The sequence below is a fragment of the Macaca nemestrina genome, chromosome 4 (assembly GCF_043159975.1).
Source record: "Macaca nemestrina isolate mMacNem1 chromosome 4, mMacNem.hap1, whole genome shotgun sequence".
NCBI lineage: Eukaryota > Metazoa > Chordata > Mammalia > Primates > Cercopithecidae > Macaca > Macaca nemestrina.
The window spans coordinates 72,782,563-72,805,106 of record NC_092128.1 but is presented as its reverse complement, the minus strand read 5'-3'; the positions used below and the strand labels follow the sequence as shown (position 1 = coordinate 72,805,106).

General features: G+C 36.2%; 1 protein-coding gene across 8 annotated transcripts in view; it reads left to right on the top strand.

The window, feature by feature from the left end:
- The window catches only part of LOC105475509 (HEPACAM family member 2), a 49,120-nt gene that overhangs the window by 10,944 nt on the left and 15,632 nt on the right, over positions 1–22,544 (top strand). For 7 of the 8 annotated variants that reach the window (XR_011622141.1, XM_011730838.3, XM_071094841.1 and 4 more), the window contains exons 2-4: positions 1,564–1,914; positions 5,321–5,605; positions 12,156–12,452. Coding sequence is in view for 7 of the 8 variants with exons in the window: in XM_011730838.3 (XP_011729140.2) it covers positions 1,564–1,914; positions 5,321–5,605; positions 12,156–12,452 (933 nt within the window). In the remaining variant the exon portion in view is untranslated. Of the gene's footprint in view, positions 1–1,505; positions 1,915–5,320; positions 5,606–12,155; positions 12,453–22,544 lie in introns of those variants that run through there. The other variant, XM_011730841.3, reaches the window with a different exon arrangement.

Genomic DNA, 22,544 nt, shown 5'->3' with positions numbered 1-22,544 from the left:
CTTTTCTGTTGTCTATTTTTTCTCTCATTATTCAAAATATTCCACATTTAAATTTCTCTCACTCTCTACTATGTCAAATGTTCCTATGTTGTGGGTATCATATTGCCCCTTTTAATATGAGGATTTTGAAGCAAAGAGCTTCCAGCAACATGGTAACCCGAGCTAAGGAAGACTCTCTTCCCCCCGCAAATATATAGAAATGCTAAATAACATAAAATAATATATCATGGCTTAAAGTAAGATGAGGAAATCTCCAGTTGCCAGAAACTGGGAAGAAACCTGAAGATACAGCAGTGAATGCATAGGCCCCAAAATCCCCAGCACTGCCCAGAGCTCTCCACTGGGCAGAGCTCCATGCCCCAGGGCCCTCCAGGTCCCTTATTCTCTCTTAAATTCTCATTTACTAGGATTTCACAACTTTGCCTCTTGGATGTCTAATGGGCATCTCAAAATGAACATGCCCAAAACTGAATCCTCGTCTTCCCCACAAAAAACTATTCTCCCCACAGTCTTCCCTATGATTAATTTATTTACTGCAATTCCTTTCTTCCAGTTGGTCCAAGTCAAGAAGCTTGGCATCCTCTTTGTTTCTGACACCCTCAAAGTGTCAGTAAATCCTTTTGTCACAATCAGTCTTTTTCCAAGACGTCTTTTATTAACACCCTAGTCTCCAGCACAGTTGTCTCTGGCCTATTACATTGCAGTCATCTCCTAAGTGTTCTCCCTGTTCCTGCTCTAGCTCTATTCCAGTGTATTCTCACAGCAGCTTAACTAGGTCTAATAAAACATAAGAAAAATCATAGCCCTTTTCTGTTCATGAAACTCCTATTGCATCCCCATCTTAGAGTAAAATTGCCAGAGTTTTTCCCATGATCCTAAGGTCCTGCCAGTCTGTCACAGCCACCTCACTGACCTCATATCTTATCATGCTCCTCCTCCTCCACTGTGCTCCATCTGTACCTGCCTCTTGCTGTTTCTCAAATACACCAACCAGATGCCTGTTCTGGGTGGAAATAACTGGTCATGACTGACAATGGTTTAATACCACTCTTCTTGGGATATTTGCGTTTGGCAAGCATTTGGCTAAAGGGAAGAACTTCCAATAATGGAATATTCAGTCATTTCAGACAGCTTTGAGGGAAAATGTTAGGAGGAAATAGCCCCTAGTATTTCTAAAATCACATGGTTAGATTATGATATGCTATGGCAGACATTAATATAGTCATAATTCCAAATGTTTTAATGGTTTCATTGGACTTTAGAAGTAGTAAACTTTCTTGGTTCTCCTTTTCCCATTATTCTGTAGCAATCATAGAAAATAACTTCTGCTTTTCCTTTTTATCTTGTGCAATCAGCACAGTCTTTGGGTGGAGTTTTTAAAGTGCAGAAAGTTTCAGAGACAAATATTTACCTCTATATGTAACCCGTACTAGAATAGTCAGTACCTAGAAGCCACTCTTCTTTGAAAAGGATTATCACCTGATCAGGTTCTCTCTGCAGTTGCCCCTTTAGAGTGTGAAATGTGGCTCAAGTTCTTCACAACTTTCCTTTCCTTTGCAACAGGTGCTTGCTCGGGGCTGAAGGTGACAGTGCCATCACACACTGTCCATGGCATCAGAGGTCAGGCCCTCTACCTACCCGTCCACTATGGCTTCCACACTCCAGCATCAGACATCCAGATCATATGGCTATTTGAGAGACCCCACACGATGCCCAAATACTTACTGGGCTCTGTGAATAAGTCTGTGGTTCCTGACTTGGAATACCAACACAAGTTCACCATGATGCCACCCAATGCCTCTCTGCTTATCAACCCACTGCAGTTCTCTGATGAAGGCAATTACATCGTGAAGGTCAACATTCAGGGAAATGGAACTCTATCCTCCAGTCAGAAGATACAAGTCACAGTTGATGGTGAGTCCCCTGTGAGTGTATGTGGGTAGCAGTCTAGTATGGTAGTTAGCAAAGGCTCAGGAGACTAAAATACCTCGGCTTTAGATCCTGGCTTCACAACTTTGCACAAATCAATTAATCCTCAAAGCCTCAATGTCTCATGGCACTAATGACATTATCTACCTCACAAGGCTTTCTGAAGATTAAATAAGACATGCATGTAAGAGATATACCTAGTGCCTAGCAATAGGTAATCAAGCACTACATATAACTTATTGTTTGTTTGCCTGGGAACTATCAAGTATAGTGTTGCTAATTTGATGAGATGGAGAAAAATCTTATTTTCCCAACAATAGACTATACCCTGGGAAGAGCCCTATTTTTGTCATGAAGATTTTTGTTTCAGTACACTGTTTGGAAGAGGATGAGACTTGTGCAGGAATGATACTTAGGGACAATGGACATGCCTGAAAATGTCCTCTGAGGGACAGTGGGGTCAGCTAACTTTCAGACACTTGTTTTCCTTATTGAAGTAAGTGACATACGCAAAATATACTGTGCCCAAAGCCCAACTTCTGATTTTTTCTCTCTACACCTGTTTATTTATAACAGTATTCCCCATTTTAATAAATACGAATTCCATTCTATCAATTACTCCAGCCAAAACCTTGCAGTCACTGTTGACCTCTTTTTCTCACATCCCACATCCAGTCCACAGGAAAGCCTATTGGCTTTACCTTGAAAATATAGACAAAATCCAACCACTTACCACCCCCCAGTACTGCCCCACTCAATACCACAATCAGCCATGGCCTGAACTATCCTAATAGCTTTGCCACCTACTCTCCCTGCTTCTATTCCTGCCTCCTTCAGCTTAAAATCCTCCCATTGCTTCTATCTCACTCAGAGTATAAGTCAAAGTATTAACAATTTGCAATTCCCCACATACCCAGTGCCTATCTGACCCCATTTTCCTATCTGTATCCCCCTCACTCACTTGGTTCTGGTCATGCTGGCCTCCATGCTCTTTCTGGAACAGGCCAAAACACACTCATTCCTCAGGGCCTTTGTACTTGCTGTTTGCTCTACCTAGACAGCTTTTCTCCAAGATACTAGCATGCTCCTCTCATTTCCTTTAGGTCTCAGCTCAAATGTCACTTTGTCTGTGAATTCTTTACTGACCACACTATATAAAACATAATCTCACTTCCCCAAACACACACACACACACACACTCCGAGAAAAAAGAGAGAGAGACAGAGAGAAAGAGAGAGAGAGAGAGAGAGTCACTCTCTTTCTCCAATTCTGCTTCTCTCTCTTTCATAGCATTTATTACTACCCGGGCATATTATAGATTTTTATTTGTTTATTGTTTCTCTTCCCCACCTAGAATATGAGGTCCCTGGGAGCAGGGACTTTGTATTATTTGCTGCTTTGTCCTCAGTGCTTAAAACCTTTGCTGATCGCTAGTAGATTCAGCAACTATCTGTGGAGTAAATGCGTGGCCACAGAGGAGACCGGGGAGACTTCAGGGGAGTAAAGATGCAGAAGGTAAAAGCAAATGCCTATAGAGCAATTGTGGGGAAAAAGACAAGAGAGATCTAAAGGGAATTTCCATGAAGATTTCCTATATGGTGTCCTGTCTCCCTCCTAATACAATATCCTTTCTTGTTAATTAGTAGTAAAGTTAAATCTGCTTAGGAAAATGCAACCAAAAACTTAGTAAAGCCTCAATAGGGTTTTAGGGCCTGTGCCAAAATTCTTCTCAGAAGAAAAACTTCTTCATCCGAGTTATACTGTTTTAAGCAAAGGTATGATCACAATACCAGTGACTATTCTAATGATTGGTTCTTCTCATACAAGACTGTTGATATGTTACCTATTTATCTCATAGTACTTACAGTTCCACACACAGGTGCATTTGAAATAAAAGATTTTTCTGCATATTAAATGTACACAATTTGTTTTTCTTTTTAAATCATAATATCATGAACATAAAGCTTTTCCCAATCTTTTGTTCTTGCCAGGGAAGATGAAAGATTAAATTAAATAGATGAGCCAGTTGATTACACCCTCCTTGAAAAGTGCTAGAGGCTTCAGAACTACTCAGTTCCCCTATAGGTTACCTTTCGACCTCCTTTCCCTTTCACTTTCTTCTATCTTCTCTGGGATGGAGAATTGGTCAGTTTGTTCTCTAATGCACATTTTCTAGTGTACAAAAATATAAGCACAAGTCAAAATAAATCTACCTGAGGAAGATGCATCGACCCTAATTAAAAGCTTGACAGGAAATTGAAGTCTAAACATTGGACACAATCATCTCTCACTTATGTATCATCCTACTCTCTCTGTGTCCTGTAGTCATACATAAAAGGGGATTACTAAATACACCCCGCTCCAAAATGCAGAAGAGAAACATTACCAGATGTGAAGCCCTCTTCATTTTGCCACTGACTGCTGTGTAACTCTGGGCAAGCCACTGTTTTTATCAATTAAGTCAAGAACTTCAATGATTAAAGAAAATTGCCAAAAATGGTTGCAGATTCTTATATAATTCTACCATGATTATATAATCCATCAACTTTACAGTTAAAATTCAGAGAGAAAATATTTACTCATTTTTGGAAATTTACTTTGACAAATATTAAGAGCCTACTGTGTGGCAGATGATGAACTAAGACTATTTTCCTATGACTTGACTTTCCAACAGGAATTTCTATTGGATTTGTATTTTTTTCTCTAATTTGATAAAAGCCCAAGAATATATTTTATCCTATTTTCACACTGAGTCAGTGTTGAAATGCAGGCTCTAATTTGTTAAAGTGACTAACATAATGTTACAACACAAATGCAAAGCAATTAAAGTTTATAATTGCTTCATGACATACATAGAAAGAATAATTGTACATATGTGATTCGCTAAAACTATCCCTCAGTTTCCCAAAAGTATAGTATATATTAGCTGTATATTTTGCAGATGATAGAAATTTGAGTTCACCACATCTATCCCAACCAGCTGCTATTGGGACATTAGGACAAGTCAATAGAGGGGAATAGCCATATAAATTTTGCCTGGGAAAGTGTACCTTTATGGTGTTGGTGAAAGCACAATGAACAGGAAATAAGAAAGCTGGCATTCCATTCTTAGCCACCTATAAAGTAAAGGGCTTCATTAGATCATCCTTGAAAAGTAAGTTCTGGAATTTGATTATCTCTGACTATAAAGGATATTCTCGTATTTTGACATTTTGCATTTTCCCTGGCTTTTTATTCTCTTCTCTTCTTTAGTTATTACCTGAGCTGTCTACATTTACAGTGTAAAATGCTGGAATAATTTCTCCAGGACTTCATATTGGAAAGACCTCATAAGGTTTTATTATAATTCAATGAGAATAAAAAATCATTGCTATCTCTCTTAATATTGCAGATCCTGTCACAAAGCCAGTGGTGCAGATTCATCCTCCCTCTGGGTCCGTGGAGTATGTGGGGAACATGACCCTGACATGCCAGGTGGAAGGGGGCACTCGGCTAGTTTACCAATGGCTAAAAAATGGGAGACCTGCCCACACCAGCTCTACCTACTCCTTTTCTCCCCAAAACAATACCCTTCATATTGCTCCAGTGACCAAGGAAGACATTGGGAATTACAGCTGCCTGGTGAGGAACCCTGTCAGTGAAATGGAAAGTGATATCATTATGCCCATCATATATTGTAAGTTTATTTTTTTTTAACTCATGAGTTTTTTGTTGTTGTTGTTTTCTGAGAATATCTCCCAGGATAGTCACAGAGAATATAAGTACCAGATGTCATTTGGCTTTTACCTTTATTGTAGTTCAGTAGTTCTAATCATACCTCCTAGGCACTGTCTTGTATGAAACATGTCTACTAGCACAACCCTATTTCTTAAAGATCAAGTTGAAATACTGGCCAGGGGCCATTCAGGTTGTATTTCGTGATTCAGTCCATTGTGTGACCTCATTCCCAGTGGAATGCAAGAATCTCAATTTCAAGTACCCAGAACAATGCAGAGGCTGCAATGAAGAAACTGAAAAATACCTTGAGAAGAACTTTTTTCCTCTCCAAATATTACCATTCCTGAATTTAACATACTTTATTTTTCTCTAGTAAAATATTTTCTTTACATCAATCATTTCTTCTAGCTCTTTATCTGTATGTCTTTCCATCCCTACCTGCCTATCTTTAAACTCTAGCCATAGATTTAAATGAAAAAGTCCTGTGGAAAATTGCTTAAGCAATTACAGGCACATGCAAATATCATTTTTGAAATATACTTTTGTTTTGCTATACAGTTCATATTAATCTGGAAAAATGAAAATAAGATCTTTCTTTCAACATGTGCAAGTCTATGCACCAATCTCATTATTATCACAGAATATGCTGTGATACACAGTGTGGAAAATATAAAAACGGGAAGGAAAACCATAATCAAACCTGCAAATGTTAAACATTATGCTTTAGGCTCCTAAGACTTCTTTCCTTCACGATGTTAGTTAAAAGAATGAGAATACCCCAATTTGAGTAAGTTCACACTTCACAGAATCTGTCATTTGCTGATAGATTGAACTCTCTTCTTTACATTATTTTAAACATTATGTATGAAAAATCTCACAGAGAAACATCTATCACATGCAAAGAGTAATGACAGATAATAGAACATTTAGAAAATTTACAAATGTGGGTTCCATTTACACATTGTAAAGATGAATTATCTACATGGCTTAAGAAAGATTTTGACTCTTGTTAATTGCTAATTGTGAACATTGCATTACTAATTTTTGTCTTCACTATTTTTACATTCAAATGCAGAATCCTTCACTTGGTCAACATCTTATCTTATTGATACTCATTCATTCACTTATTTATTCATTTATGGACTCATTCCTTTATAGATTATTTGATTTTAAAAATCAAACATCAGGTTCTTATTTGTGCTAAACAGTTACTACCTACCATACAATATGTACAAACACAACTCAGACCCATTAATTTAATAATTTTTCTTGCTGTCACTATTTTGGCCCTGTTTTTGTTTTGGTTGGTTGGTTTTGTTGCTTTTGAGTAACAAAAATTAAATAAAATGTATACTGTAATCTGAAGATTGGTTGTATATCCTATCTGTTGATGTGGCATCCAGATGTTTACAATCTTTATCATTCCCTGCAAGCTGGGAATATGTGCCTTGGTTGGTGTTATTCACACTTCTCTTTCTTCATCTGGTTACCTTCTTCTTCCTTCACGACATTATCCTTTCCAGAAAGGTTTGCCTGCCTCCACTTGTCTCACCACCTCAGTGTCACTAATAGGTTCATTGTGGTCCTTCAGCATCCTAGGCACTCTCATTCCTGGTCCTCTCTGCATTCTATTTTCCCTGACTCTCATGAACACCACAAACCCAAACCAGAGTTCTGCATTCTTCATCTTTGTATCCATAGGGCAATAGCTGACAGAGATTAAGAAATCAATAAAGTTTCTTGAACTGGACTAAAATGGAACAGATTATCTTTCTTCATATCCCTTTTAGATTCCAGTGTTACTTGACGATGCTGTAAAAAGGCTAAATTCCCATTATAAGATGACAGCTTCTTCATTATAGTGCTTTGGCACTTTTTTCCCTGACCTTTAGCAAAATCAACTATTCTGTTTTCTAAAGGCACTGTTTCCATGAAGGGTTTTTTCATGAAAGTAGGAACTAATTTTTATTTTGGCAGAAAAAGTATAACAAAATCTATTAAGACTGACTATATACTTATGAGGTTGTGATGTCATAATCTGGTATTGGCCCTGGTGGACTACAATGTCAAACCAATAACTCAGACAAGTATCTACTTGCAGTTCATGATACGCCTTCAAGCTCCAGTTGTAAATAATAACCCAGTAACCACTGCATTTTGTGTGCAACATATGGCAATGCTGCAGTGGAGAGCTCTAAGTGATAAAAATTAAAGGGAAAATAAAAGGTCATTCACAGTAAATACTTACCATCTGTTCCCAAACAGGGCGGCAAACAGCATCATGATGTAAATTTAGGTACTGTTCCCACACAGTCATAAATTGTTAAAGAGAACAGATGATATGTGATTTTACAAGTCATTTAGTAAACAGCCATCCCCAAGGCAAAGGGTTCATTTCTATTGGGAGCTCTCTGCCAAAGGCAAGAAAGTAAACCATAATCCAAAGTCAAAATGGAATTATCCTTCTGCTTTCATCTTCAGTATCAGAGGTCAGTCTAGTTGAATCACTCCAAATATCTCCAATTGGATGGCCCATTCACTTGAATAAGGTACTAGGCTGCCCCTCCAAGTAGAGGGATAGTCAGCCTGGAGTTCTAATGATAAAGGAAATAACATCATAGTAGAGTCAGAAGAAAGTAGATTGTAAGCAACATGTAGAGTATGAGATGTAGTTAGATTTGTGTGCATGTGTGATAAAGAGAGAGAAAAAAAGATGCATTAAAGAAGGACTTGAAAATCATCCATGAAATGTGGATATTTGTTCTCTGAGCAATAAAATTACAAATGACTTTCTTTTCATCTTTGTGCTTCTCTGAATTTTAGGATTTTCTGCAAAAAAAGAAAAACATGCATTTCTTAAGTAAATAGATAAACTATGTTACCTTTTAAGAAACATATCAGAAGCAAGGAACTGAAATGCTTCAAAGTGTTAGGTTCAAGAGTTGGAAGAGGTGTTGAGGTGGGGGCAAGGAAGTTTGAGGGATTTGAGGCTGCTTCTGAAGAGTCAGATATAGCACATAAATAAAACAGACAGAAGAGAAAAAATTAACGCCAATCATGAAACTCACTAAATGAGGAAGTAACAAAATCAAAATAAACATGATTAAGGAAGATAAGCTAAGATAATCAGATTACTTTCTTTAAAGGTATTTTTATTTTAAACCAGAATGATCTTATTAAATTAGATAATTGACCTTATTTACCAGCCTTAGCTCTAAATGAGTATGGGCTTCCTCTACAAATTAAACCCACCCTCTGAAATTGAAATTGAAGAATTACTGCTTGTGAGAATAATCCATTATGCGGCAGGGTCCTAAGGCAACTCCAAATGAGGAGTTCCCCAAAAAGTTTTGAGTAATATCAGCATGCTTGAAAAGGAGTAACACTCATTTTTGTGTTTATTAAATTACTAGACAATTTGTTTTCATAGCCCCATTCTCTATACCCCAAAAACCAGGGGGAAGATGAAGACCTAAATTGAGTGGCTGTGTTTTTGTGACCACATTTTTCTTCTTTATCAAGTCTGCCTCGCTCTACTCTTAGACCCTCAGACTTTAGTTTTTGTACATAGACTCAGGTCTCTTGCTCTTCCAAACTATAGTAAATTCCTCCTGCTGGTTTCTTCGATGTGAACCATAACCGTGCCCGTTGCTTGGTGATCTTTCCTTTCCTAATGTTCTATCAATGCTGACAACATGAAGGATTCCTTCTGAACCACAAGGCCTGAGATAATAGCCATACACAGCATGTGATCAACATCTCAGATGTCCTCACTATGCCTAAAATCATACCATGTGCAAAGTAATCTCAATATTGATTTTGGTTGAGTGAGCAAAAACAAATTTTTGTTCCCATTACCCTACTTACTGTTTAGTGGAATTCAGAATAAAAGAGTTCCATTTTACAGCGCACTGTTCTAAAGCTTTTATCACAGTGGTTTCACCTGAGACTGTGTCACAGCCTGAAATGAGGGAACAGGCTTCTTATACAGTAACAGGAAAGGGGCAGAAATCTCTCCTTATTTTAATCCTGTACCTTCAGTTCCTGATTACTTTAAATTGAAAGTACTAACTTCTGTTTGCTTTCTGAAAGCAGGCTTACCTCATGCAGGTATATTAATACAAACCTGTAGGGTTCCTTCACATTTCTCCATATGCCTTTTACTCTAGAAAGAAAACATAGATTAGTCTATGCTTTCTAGCTAAAGATAATCTATTGTTTTGTATATTCGTTTTCTGTTATAGCTTAGAAAATTTGTCTCCTCAGTGGCAGACTGTTCAGAAAATGCTGATAGAGAACTACTCTGGGAATTTGCGAACTTGGGATTGGTTTGCCAATATCCAAAATGGTTTTACTAGGTTGGTGCAAAAGTAATTGCAGTTTTGGCCATACTTTTAATGGCATGGCAAGAATCCTGGTGTTTCAAAGGGGTTAGAAAGAATCTTGGCAATCAGTCCTCTAACCTATCTTTTCATATTAAAAGGTGAGGAAAATGAGACCCAAAAAATTCAAATGACTTCTGAAGAATGCCTAGCTAATGATTGAAAAAAATCAGTTACCCTAATGTTTAGTTACTACATTCTATTATTCTGCATATGGAGAGATAAATAGCTCATACTTTAAGAAAAATCAGGGCCTTTAAGATGAGGTCATCACTGAGCAAACCATCCATAGCCATATCCAGTTTGTAAATTCCCTGAGAATATGAATGTCTTATACTTCCATCTCCCATATTCTAAATATATTATCTCATACTTAGCAGCTCTCAAATAAATATTTGATTCATTACTTGATTGGATGATTACAGAATTAATATTAATATATAATTAGTAATTGATTGTAGAACTAGTACTATAGTTAGACAACAATAAACTATTATGATATAGAAAGTTATACCACTTTATTTCTTTCTAGAGAAGTAATATGAATGACTAAGTGCATATATTTTAGAGTCCCAGCTCTGCTATTTAATAGCTATATGACCATGGGCAAATAAATTGTTTAAATATTACTTTCCTCATCTTAAAATTAGAATAATGACATCTACCTCCTGGTGGTTGCTTTAAATATTAAATATTATTATCTGCATAAGCACTTAAAGTGTCTTCTCATGGCAGATATCCAATAAATGTTGGTAATGAGCAGCTGAAAGGTGTACATAAGCATACCTAAAACTCAAAGATTTTTAGACTATAAGCCAGGATTTAGAATGAATGAGAAAACCTATCTAGGTGAAGATTATTTTTTAAATTTTCCTTATTCTCTGAAGAAAGCAATGGGAAATGTGTCTTCACCTTCTGGCAACCTAATACCATAGAAATGGTAAAATGCTATAGGAGTACTGCAATGTGGATAAAAACACCAGGGGATTAAGTAGTTTATTGATAATCAATGCATATTAGTTAACGATAAGGAAGATGTAATTTTTTTTTTCAAATGGAATCCTAAGCTTAGCTGGGGCATGGGTGGGAGGATTTAAAAAATTCTTTAGCTGTTAAAATGTTGTAAAAATACCAAACACCCCTATGTCTATTTGCACAGTGTTCCATGTGAAACAATGTCTTCTATAAATATTTATATGGCCTACCCTAGCACTGAGAAGAAAAATAGATAGTACCGAAAATATGGTTGTTAAAGAGAAAATAGTGGCCATAATCTGTTGTAAAAACATTTTCAAGTACAATGACTATTTCAGAAATATTAATGTGTAGAAGCTAAAAAGTTAATCTAATAGACTTAGAGAGTAGAATAGTAGTTACTAGAGATCGGGAAGGGTGGAGTGGTAGGGGGTAGCCAAAAGTTGGTTAATAGACACAAAAATAGTTAATGGACAGCTAGATACGAGGAATAAGTTCTTGTGTTCTATAGCACTATAGGGTGACTATAATTAATGGCAATTTATGGTGTATTTTCAAACAGCAACAACAGTAGACTTTGAATGTTCCTGACAAAAGGAAATAATAAATGTTTGAGGTGATGGAGGTACTAATTAGACTGATTTAATCATTACACACTGTATATGTGTATCAAAACATGCGATCAAAACATCACACTGTACCTCATAAATATGTACAATTATCATGTCTCAATTAAAAATAATAATAAAACAAAATAAATCAGCATATAAAAATAAGCTAGTCATAGAACAGAAAGATTGAGTTTGTCTACAAGACTGCAGATTTATCAATACATTACTCAAAACCTTAGCATCACAATTATGATGACAGTATTTGTAAAATTAAATGTGAAATTTCAGGCTTTTACTATTTCAGATTAGTTCAAATCACTATTTCAAATCAAATCTCAAATAATTTTCACTTTCACGGATATCAAAATAAAATATATTTAGGTCCTCATCATTTATTGGGAGTCTAAGCAAGGACCTGCTCATCCAATTCTAAGATGAAGACTTTCAAAAACAGTAAAATGCTACTAAGCTCTCCCAAACTCAAGACCTATGTTGTGATTACTTATGCTACTTATCTATTTCTTTTTTTATATTGATGCAGATGGACCTTATGGACTTCAAGTGAATTCTGATAAAGGGCTAAAAGTAGGGGAAGTGTTTACTGTTGACCTTGGAGAGGCCATCCTATTTGACTGTTCTGCTGATTCTTATCCCCCCAACACCTACTCCTGGATTAGGAGGACTGACAATACAACATATATCATTAAGCATGGGCCTCGCTTAGAAGTTGCATCTGAGAAAGTAGCGCAGAAGACAACTGACTATGTGTGCTGTGCTTACAACAACATAACCGGCAGGCAAGATGAAACTCATTTCACAGTTATCATCACTTCTGTAGGTATGTGTGACATACAAGGAAGGGATCCTAATAAAACACAAATGCATGCTGGCCTTGCCTTCCCCTATCTTATACCTATGTGGAAAAGAAAATCATTGTGGGATTATTCATATACTCTAAAAATCTCTCTTTCCAAAGTTAACAAAGCTGTGGTTTCTAGGACTCAAAGAAAGAAAACTCAAAATGAAATAGGGGAGAAATTCAATTCAATTGTGAAGGGCTATGAAGAAAAAGTGAATTCCATAAATTACTTCTAAATGTGCACTCTTGCTTTCCTAGTTTTATGAACAAAAATATAAGAGAAACAGCCTGCTCATTTAGAGAGTTTGTATCTACCATTGCATTAGGTCAGATGAATAAATCTCCATGAGTTGGGAATCTGGTTTTCCCACTTCTATTTGATTCCCCTTCTCACTGTCTTTCATGGGCTCCCCTTCCTCTTTCACCACTTAAACACCTGAAAGCTATGGAAGTTCACAAGGGGAGTCTCAACACCTTGGAAATTACAAAATTCTGTAAGTCTGTGAAATTTGGCTTTCTCTAGAAATCCTCTGATTATCAGAAATATCATCAACCTGCAAATGTTAAGAATTACTGCCCAAAATATTGATGCCCACCAAATTCTCATCCTTCTACACCTTCTTTTCTCTCTCTCTACATAATGGTTTTATTCTCCTGTATGATTTTCTGTATGATTTCATTCATTTCCAAGGCTTCATGTAACACTGGTACATCCCAAATCTATATCTTTAAAGCTTTAAAACCGTACACCCAGCTTCCTCTGGATGTCTCTGCTTGGAAGTGCCAGAAGCACCATACAGGTCCAACATATCAAAACTGAACCATCTTCTTTTCCCCTAAATTGCTATTCTGCCTGTATTGCCTATTTAAGTGAATGGCCCTACTAACTACCAACCTAAGACAGAAAGCTAAATGTCATCTCAGACTCATTCCTCTTGCCTATTGCCTGGTCCCACATTCAGTCACCAAGTTGTGTCCATTTCCTTCCTTCCTATTTCTCAGATACATTTTCTTCTCTCCTTCTTCCTTCTTTTGTCTTTCTTTACTTACTTCTTTGTATTCTCTTCTCCTTCTCCCTCTCTCCTGCCTTTTCCCTCCCTACTCCTCCTCTTCCTTTTCTATTTCTTCTTCCTCTTCTATGACTACTTCTACTACTACTAAGTCCCTCTCAGACTCTCCTTTGCACACACGTCAAATGCCACTTGGGCAAAATCTGGGTGCAGGTTTGGACAGGACATGGTGGTTAAGGTACCTATGACTGGTGGAAGAACAAGTTTATAAAAGCTACTACTCATTAATATCTTTTCTATTGATGCCTTCTCTTTCTTCACCTTTATAGCACTAGTACCTAGAAAAAGACCCATAACACAGAGAAACTCAATATATTTTGTTGAATAAGTGATGCAACAATATAATTTTTTGTAATCCATAGGCTCAATTTTTCAGTATGTTGCCCTTGGGCCCTCTGCATCAAGATCACCTAGGGAGGTTGCTAAAAATGTAGCTTCATTAAGACACCTCAGACCTATTGGATCAGGATCTTTCAGGTAGCACCTGAGAATCTGAATATTCAGGACTCACAAGTGTGACAACCACTTGTTTAGTACATTTTATCTCCGGAGAGTTTTGAATTTATTAAAAAGTGCCTGAAGAGCCATGAAGAATTATAAGACTATTGCAAACCTACAGGTCGATGAAGAAATGTATAGTGGATAGGTTCCTCCTAGGGACTCCTTAAGGTACCAGGAGGAAAAATCACCTAGGTATATTGGAATGTATATACTGTCATGGTGGGGTTTTTTGAATCTGAATACAATGCACTGTTTGTTATGATAGCCACTAACCTTATTTGGCTTTTGAGCACTTAACACATTGCTATGCAACTGAGAAACTGAATTTTTAATTTTATTTCATTTTTATTAATTTTAATTTGCATGTAAATAACTACATGTTTAGTGTTTACCATGTCAGACAATGCAGCTCTGGAATTTTTACCGGAGTTGCTTCATTTGGGCAGTAGATAATAATATATATTTCTTGTAGAGCCAAAAAGCATATGTGTTTTAGGGTGTTATAAGCACCATGCACCCATGCATTCATTTGTTAGCACCCATTATGGGCCAAATATCAGAGTAGGCACTAAGAATACCATATGAGAAAGGTAATTCCTTCTAACAAGAATTCCTGCTCACAATCTAATATGAGTGGCAAACACATAAACAGCTGAGGTACATCCTTTGCTTTCTGTTTTACTAAATTTTTTATAGGCTTAACCAGCTTTTCACCCCAGTAGCAAACCAAGACATAATTGTACAGCAAGCCATAATTAAGCATGTAAAATAGTAGCAATCCAGGTGTCATCTTCAGCTTGTTTCTCATGCTCACTGCAAGTGAAAACATGGCTGTAATGTATAAAAGTGTACTACAGTAAGGCTTTCCCACGGCCTAAACTTTCTACATTAATATTTAGCCAAGGTATTCTCATAATATCAGAAGCCCCCAATATTTGATTAAGATCTTATTACCAAGGTCTAAAGACAGCTACAGTCTTAACGTCAGATAATTACCTTTTGCAAAATCTAAAAAACCTGTTTGACCTGTACAAAGACCAAGCATTTGTTATTACAGTAAATAAGAAGAGCAGGTGCTTATTTTTCAGAGGGATTCAGAGCTGTCAATATTAGTGATCTCTTTGTGGCTTTTAGAGTTATTTTCTAACCCCCAAATGTCCACAGAGCTTTAACTCAAACAGCAACAAAATGGCAAAGAAAATGAATAGTATTGATGTGTTTTGTTAAATATTTGTTTTTTCTAAATTTCAAAGTCAGTGAACCTCTGCAGTATACATTAAGCATACACCAACCTACAGTTATAAATGACCATCACTTGCAACTATCAATTGAGCCTACTGACCATCTACTCTAATGAATAAACTCTTGAGATCTGTGAAGAATTTGAAATCATTTAAAAGGTCAAAGTACCTGCTTTTGAGATGTTTCCAGAACCGAACTGGTGTTTGGTATAGCCAGTGAAGTTGTAAGAAATAGATTAACCTCTTACTTCTTAATAAGGCAAAACATTTGGCTGACCAAAAAGTTTTAGCAATAGAATGTGGAAGCCAAAGGAAAAAGGAGTCAGAGATGACTCCAAGGTCACAGATGTGGAAAGAAAATAACAAAGTCAGGAAATAATCAAGTTTTATTAGGGATTTTCAGTGGGGAGAGGAAGGCTGGAGAGAACAATTAGTTCTGTGTTTTTCTGCCTTTCTAAGACTGCAGCAAACGGTGACTTTTACCTCTTTGGACTATGATTCACATCTAATTTGAGATATTAATTGACCTTTTCATATCTTCATGGAAATATCCTAAAGAAAACAGAGACAATAGGCAAGTTCACACTGCTAGTGATAAAATAATATCCTAATTCAAAGCCCTTGTTTTTTATTTTTGTTTTTGTTTTTGTTTTTGAGATGGAGTTTCACTCTGGTTGCTCAGGTCAAAGTGCAGTGGCATGATCTCGGCTCACTGCAGCCTCTGCCTCCTGGGTTCAAGCGATCCTCTTGCCTCAGTCCCCCAAGTAGCTGGGATTAAAGGCACGTGCCACCATGCCTGGCTAATTTTTGTATTTTTAGAAAAGATGGGGTTTCACCATGTTGGCCAGGCTGGTCGCAAACTCCTGACCTCAGGTGATCCACCCATCTTGGCCTCCCAAAGTGCAGGGATTACAGGCATGAGCCACTGTACCTGGCCCAAAGCCCTTGTTTTTAACCACTATAAAAACTGTCTCCTTTGATATAACTGAGAATGTTGATGAAACCATATGGTCTTTCTAAAAGATAGGTATAGGGTCACACATAAAGTATAGTATGTACTTTCTCATCACCTATCTAATTTAATGCTATGTATGTAGAGATATTCTGGTTTGTCTACAATGTGTATAATTTCATATTAATGCAAAGTTAGGAAATACATGTAACTGAAAGTAATGTCTATGATATGTTTCAAGAAAAGAATAATTATTAAAATAATAAATTAGCTTTGTGTTTTGAAAAACAATATTTTATTACCTTAATTAAGGACTTCCTTGAATGCAGATGTCCCTACTTTAAAGTTTTAACTGAGCTTAAATTGCTATTGTTACATGCAATGTATAGACAGACAGACAGACAGACAGATAGATAGATAGATAGATAGATAGATAGATAGATAGATAGATAGATAGATGATAGATGATAGATAGAGAATGTTTATGGAAATGCAACCATCTGATCAGAATTCAAATGTTCACATTTAATGAAGGCATTCAGTTGTATAAATAGAATTCCCTAAGGCCATGTGGGTGTAGTTTGAGATTTAGCCATAATGGAAATGTTTTCAATTTGTACGTGATCCTGAGAAAGCTACCATTTTTTACATTTATTTATATTCCCCATCTTTTCTTAAAGAAGAGAACAGGAAAAAGACTCAAGGCAGGAAAATGAATTTACTGATTTTTTCTATCTGGAAATTTCTCAAGTCAAGGCCTCTAGGAAGTGTATTTTACTTTGGGCCTTTGGAAATGACAATTAAGATGGAACTACAAATCTGACATTCAGACCCTGAGACCTAAGGTGATGTCTCCATGAGCATCCAGCATTGAACAACTTTATCTGTCAGGTGGGCTTATGATGGAGTGTGGAAATGGCACACTCCTCAACGTGGCACCTTCATCTCCGGAGGGACATGAGTCAGCTACCATAATCAGTGAACAGATTGGATGAGAGAGATCTCAAGACTTCATTTTGATCTAGAAATAGATACACAGACTGGTAGCATATGGCTGTCCTGCATTGAGTGCAGTCTCAAACAGCAGGGTTGCGATACCATGGATACCACACCTCTTGCCCATATTTGCACTTAACATGTTATTCCATTTTATTTGTTTGCCTAAGGAGGAGGCAAATAGCATTTGCACTATGGTTTTGGCACATGAGTCCATCATGTTTAAATAATGGGGAGAATGGCATGCTGTGTGCTAAAGAATAGTATAAACTCTCTGAAAGGAGAAAGAAGGAAGCTCCTGCAAGTGTCTAGAACTGCAGAAGCGATCCCTATACATTCTCTATGTCAATAGGGTCAGAATTTCCTGCTGTCTTATTTTCAGGTTCAGGTTCTGGAAGTTCATCTTTGCAAAAACACTTGCCTATGGCTGAGACCACAACAACTGTGCCCTTTGATTTGATCCTTGACATATTTGGCGCTTTTTGTGTGCACGAAAGGGAACAAATTTCAAATGCTGGACCTAGTAAATCTTGTGTGTTCCCGGATAGAGGAGCAGTGTTGAGAGCAGAGAGCCAGGATGCTCTAGAGAAGAGGCCTAACAGGAAAGATCATTTCTTCCAACAAAAGGATTGTCCCTATTCCTCATTCTCCATGGGGAAGACTCTTGGCCTTTGCCCCAGCCGTGGTTTTGGGCTGACAGGCACTGGTCATTACAGGAAAGCTCTCTGATGTAAGGCAAACACAGGCCAAGGCAAGAGGCAAGAGGGCAATAAGGAAGGAGCCTAAAGAAATAAGGAAGTAATGGAGGAAGGAAAGAGTGGGATCCTCTGTAGGACAGAATGTGTGCAAATTAAGTCATTTTACTAAATACATATTAAAAGGGACAAAAAGTTAAAAACGAAGGAGAAGGGAACATATGTATCTTATCTAGTCTAAGACATGCGATCATTGTATATTAAGCCTTCTGCCCGACTGCAGAATCATAGAAGTGTCTGGCAGAGAGCGGATGCCAGCCAGAGTGAAGCTTCACTATTAAAATGAGAACTGCTTGGAAATAGCAATTATTAGGATATGTTCTAAGAGGGAAAAACAGCCGAGACTACTCAAGTGTTTTTGTGCAGTTTTGCTCATGGTAAAGCACATTGCAAAAACTTGAATAGAATAAATTAGCATTGAATTCTTTTTTGAGGAGTCTTCAGGGCTTATAGAATTTTGATGATGGCAGTCTGGCTATTAAGAAGTGAAAGATTTCAAGCACATGAAGTCTGATGTCAGAAAAAGTTAGAGGAAAAACTGATATATAAGAGCCTACCTACTAACTGGAAAAACCAATCTTTGACCACAGATTAACAGAAAAAGTTGAACTTGAAGTCAGAAAAAAACCTGTCTACTCTCAATTCTAGGACTTACTGACTATGGCAAATATTTTAGCTTCTCTGAGACTCTTTCTTTATCTGTAACTGTAAATGGTGTTATGAATTTTCTTTTGTAAATGGAAAACAAATGTACATTTGATTTTATATATATATAATATTTAATATATATTTAATTGTGCATCATCTGAAAATTCCCTTAGCTAGTTTTGACTTTATTGTCAGATCTAAAATGATGAAATAGAGAATTCACTTGCTAAAAGTGGTGCCCAAATCATATGATATATGTTAAATCTTGCCACTCTATCATTTGGTATTTTTTATCAATTCTTTCTTTTTTATTATTTCTTATCAATTTTTCTGGGTTGTTTTTTTTTTTTTTTTTTTTTTTTTGCTTTTTTATCACGGTCACTGTCTCAGAGAGCATTCTATTTGCCTTTATCTTATTGACAACCACAGTGAAGTATGGGTCCTTCTAAATGTGTATCTTAGAAATGAAATTGACTAAATTTTGTTGGGCTTCCAAAAGTGCACCTCTAGGATGGTAGAGAATATGGAATTCTATTATGTAAAGAACAACAAAATGATCTGGGGATGTTGAATCTGAAGAAGAGGATTCTCGGGGGAAATGTGAGAGTTTCATCAAACAATTAAGATGGCCTCATATACAGAGAGGATTTGATTTATTTGTTGTTGCTTCAATTAGTAGAACTGAGTAGATTTGGGCTTCATTTGGGGGAAGGATTTCTGTTTCTTCCATAATGATTAGGCAAGAGTGGTGGAAAGAGCATGGAATTATTGTTAGACCTTGCTAAATTCAAATTTGAGTACTGGAGTCTTAGATTTCCCAACTGTAATATGAAACTAATTATTGTATCATAGAAGCAGTAAGTGGTAAAACTATTAATTTTGATTAGAATTCTTAATCCCTAAAGTCTAAAAGACAAATAAAAATGTATAACTAACAAGGAAATAGAGAAGAAAAGATAAATAAAATTCTGATTAATTTAAATTAGGACAAGAAAGGAGAGAGAAAAGAAATAAAAAGGTAGGAAATATAGAAAAAATAATAAGATTGTAGATCTACACTGAAATATATTACTAATCATACTAGGTCTTAGTGTGCTAAATATTCCAACTAAAAAACATGTCAAACTGGATACACACCTTATGTACGAAGATACTGAAAGGTTGAAATTAAGTAAATGAACAGATAAATCATACAAAAAAGAAAGCCAGCGTAGCTATATAGCAGGTCTTCTAATAATGTTATTTCATTTCAACATCATTTCCTTATAATATTGATGAGAAAAAATATCAATTCCCACTGGGGCCACTATGTGTGTGCAGTTTGCACATTCTTCCCATACCTACACGGGTTTTCTCCAGGTATTCCAGCTTCCTCCCACATCCCAAAGATGTGCATATTCAATGAACTGTCATATCTACATGGTCACTGTCTGAGTTAGTGTGGGTATGTGTGTGAGTGTGCCCTGAAATGGGATGGTACCCTGTCTGGGGCTAGTTCCGGCCTTGTGCCCTGGGTTTCCGGGATAGGCTTCTAGCCACCTGCAAGTCTGAACTAGAATAAGCAGGTTGGAGAATGAATGAATGAATACGAATGATTGTCAAATAAAAATTTATAAAATCTAAGATAATTATATAAATACATGACAATAAATGATGTGATATGAAAGTGCTCCACAAGACTACCAGATTTGTGATGTTAGTTTTTGCACCGCATGATGCTAGGAGGTGCTTTTCACAATTTTCACTTTGTAAACATTTATTCCTTGATTTAATGTATTACCACTACCACTGCCATCATTCACGGATTCACCAAAAATGGAGTAAATAATGATCTTACTTGTTTTTATTAATCTTTATTAAATGTATGTATAGCTCACATTTATTTCAGTGTTGGATATTAGAAATGTTTGGCATCTTTATGTAGACCTCTGATATTTTTCTGACCAGAAATATGTTGTAGAGACTTAGCTCTTGTTTATATCAATTAGCCAACGGTAAAATTGGTTTCATTATATGTTGTTTTGCTCAGTCACAGTTTCTAAGAATCAGCTGATGTTAAGTGAGGACTTATTGTACAGGTATAAGATAAAGTATATAAAAATTAGATGAATTAGATAAATTCTTTAAGACAAGAAGCATTAGGAAGTATACCTAATAAATAGCAAAAATTGACCCAAAAAATCACAAAGTGAGAGATTTTAACATATTTATTTCAGTAACTAATGAAACAGACAAAAACTCAGTAGGAATAGAGAAAACCTGCCTCACCTAGTTGAAATAATATAAATACTACATGCAACAACTGCAGAATACACCCTCTTCATATGACTATTTGTATAGTCATTTAAACAAATCAACAAACTTCAAAAGATTGCCCTCTAACAAGAATGAAATTAAACTAAAAATCGATAATAGAAACAACACTAGAAAATTCTCAAACTTAAGAAAATTAAGCAACAGACTTCTAAATAACCCATAAGTCAAATAGGAAATTGCAGTGAAAATTAAAAAATATTTTGGACTTAATGATAATGAAATTACTATGTTTTAAAACTCAGAAAAATGTTGCTCTGTAATTACATTGCCTACACTTCAGGAAATGAGGGGAAAATAATGGAAATTAAAGTTAAAAGTGTATTGTATGTGCTTATATGTTGTGTTAAAATAACATATATATGTGTAATTTTTTGAAGACTTTGTTACTAGCACGCCACGGATATAGAGTCCTATTTACATAACTTTATGTAAACTTCTCTGGCTCCTCCAAGTCATAGAGTATCAGAGCAAGAAGAAAACTTAAATGCCAGTCACTCTTGCCTCCTCATTATACTAATGTGAAAATCAAAACCCTGAGAGTCAAGGGGCTCACCCAAAGTTACACAGCTCTTTAGAGAGAACAATCCCACAAGAGAATAATATCTGAGAAAAGACTAAGATCTCACAAAGAGACTACCCAAGTGCAAAGTGGTTCCAATCTAAAGGTCAACCTAACAGTGGGAGAATATAAATTATTCTACAACTTATTATGAGGCAAAAGTAATCTAATAAGCTTCATGATGTCCTAGTCTATATCTAGGATCAATAAATTGCTATTCTAGTTCATTTGAAGCTGCCTTTCATTTATTTCTTCTAGCTAAGGTTTGAAAAAGTTTAATTTAAAATCTGTTTAAAGGCAATAAGCAGGACACAGCTATTATAATCCCATAGAAGACCATTTTAAGAATGCAATTCTCTGAATGCATGTCAGAAATTTATAAACTCCCCATCAGAAATTGTGAAGATTTTTGATAATGAAAAACAACCTTGTCAAACTCTTTTAGGACTTAAGGGGAATATGGGAATGGTGTTGTATGGGGAAATTAGAAGAGATAACTGATTTCCATGATGTGTTTACTAGATTTTTGCACATATGATCTATACTACATTATTAAAAGATTCCTGTAAAATTAAGAAATGGAAGTATTCTAGGTGGAAAAGCCAAGAGAGTTAATGTAGGTTTATACTGAGAGAAAGAAAAGATTAAGGCTTCCCCCCTTATTTTGGCTGTTGGAGATCTCAGCAGAGATTTTATGGTGAAAGATGACACAGTGCAGGCTGGATATTTATTGCAGAGCTGTGTAGCCACCATGGTCTTCACCACACCCAGATTTTCCAGGCTGTTCTCCACTGCTGAACAGAAAGGGCATCACATGACTTTCACTCCCATATTAATCTAGACAGAGACAGGCAACTGCCATGATTTATTTCCACACCCATATCTGATTCACATGCTAATATGGAAGACATCTGTTACTTTCATTTGTTGGAGGTTAAAACTACTTCTTATTATATAGATTAACTATATATATAGATTATAGATAGATAGATAGATAGATTAACTAAACATATTATAGCCTGAAGCTGGTGTT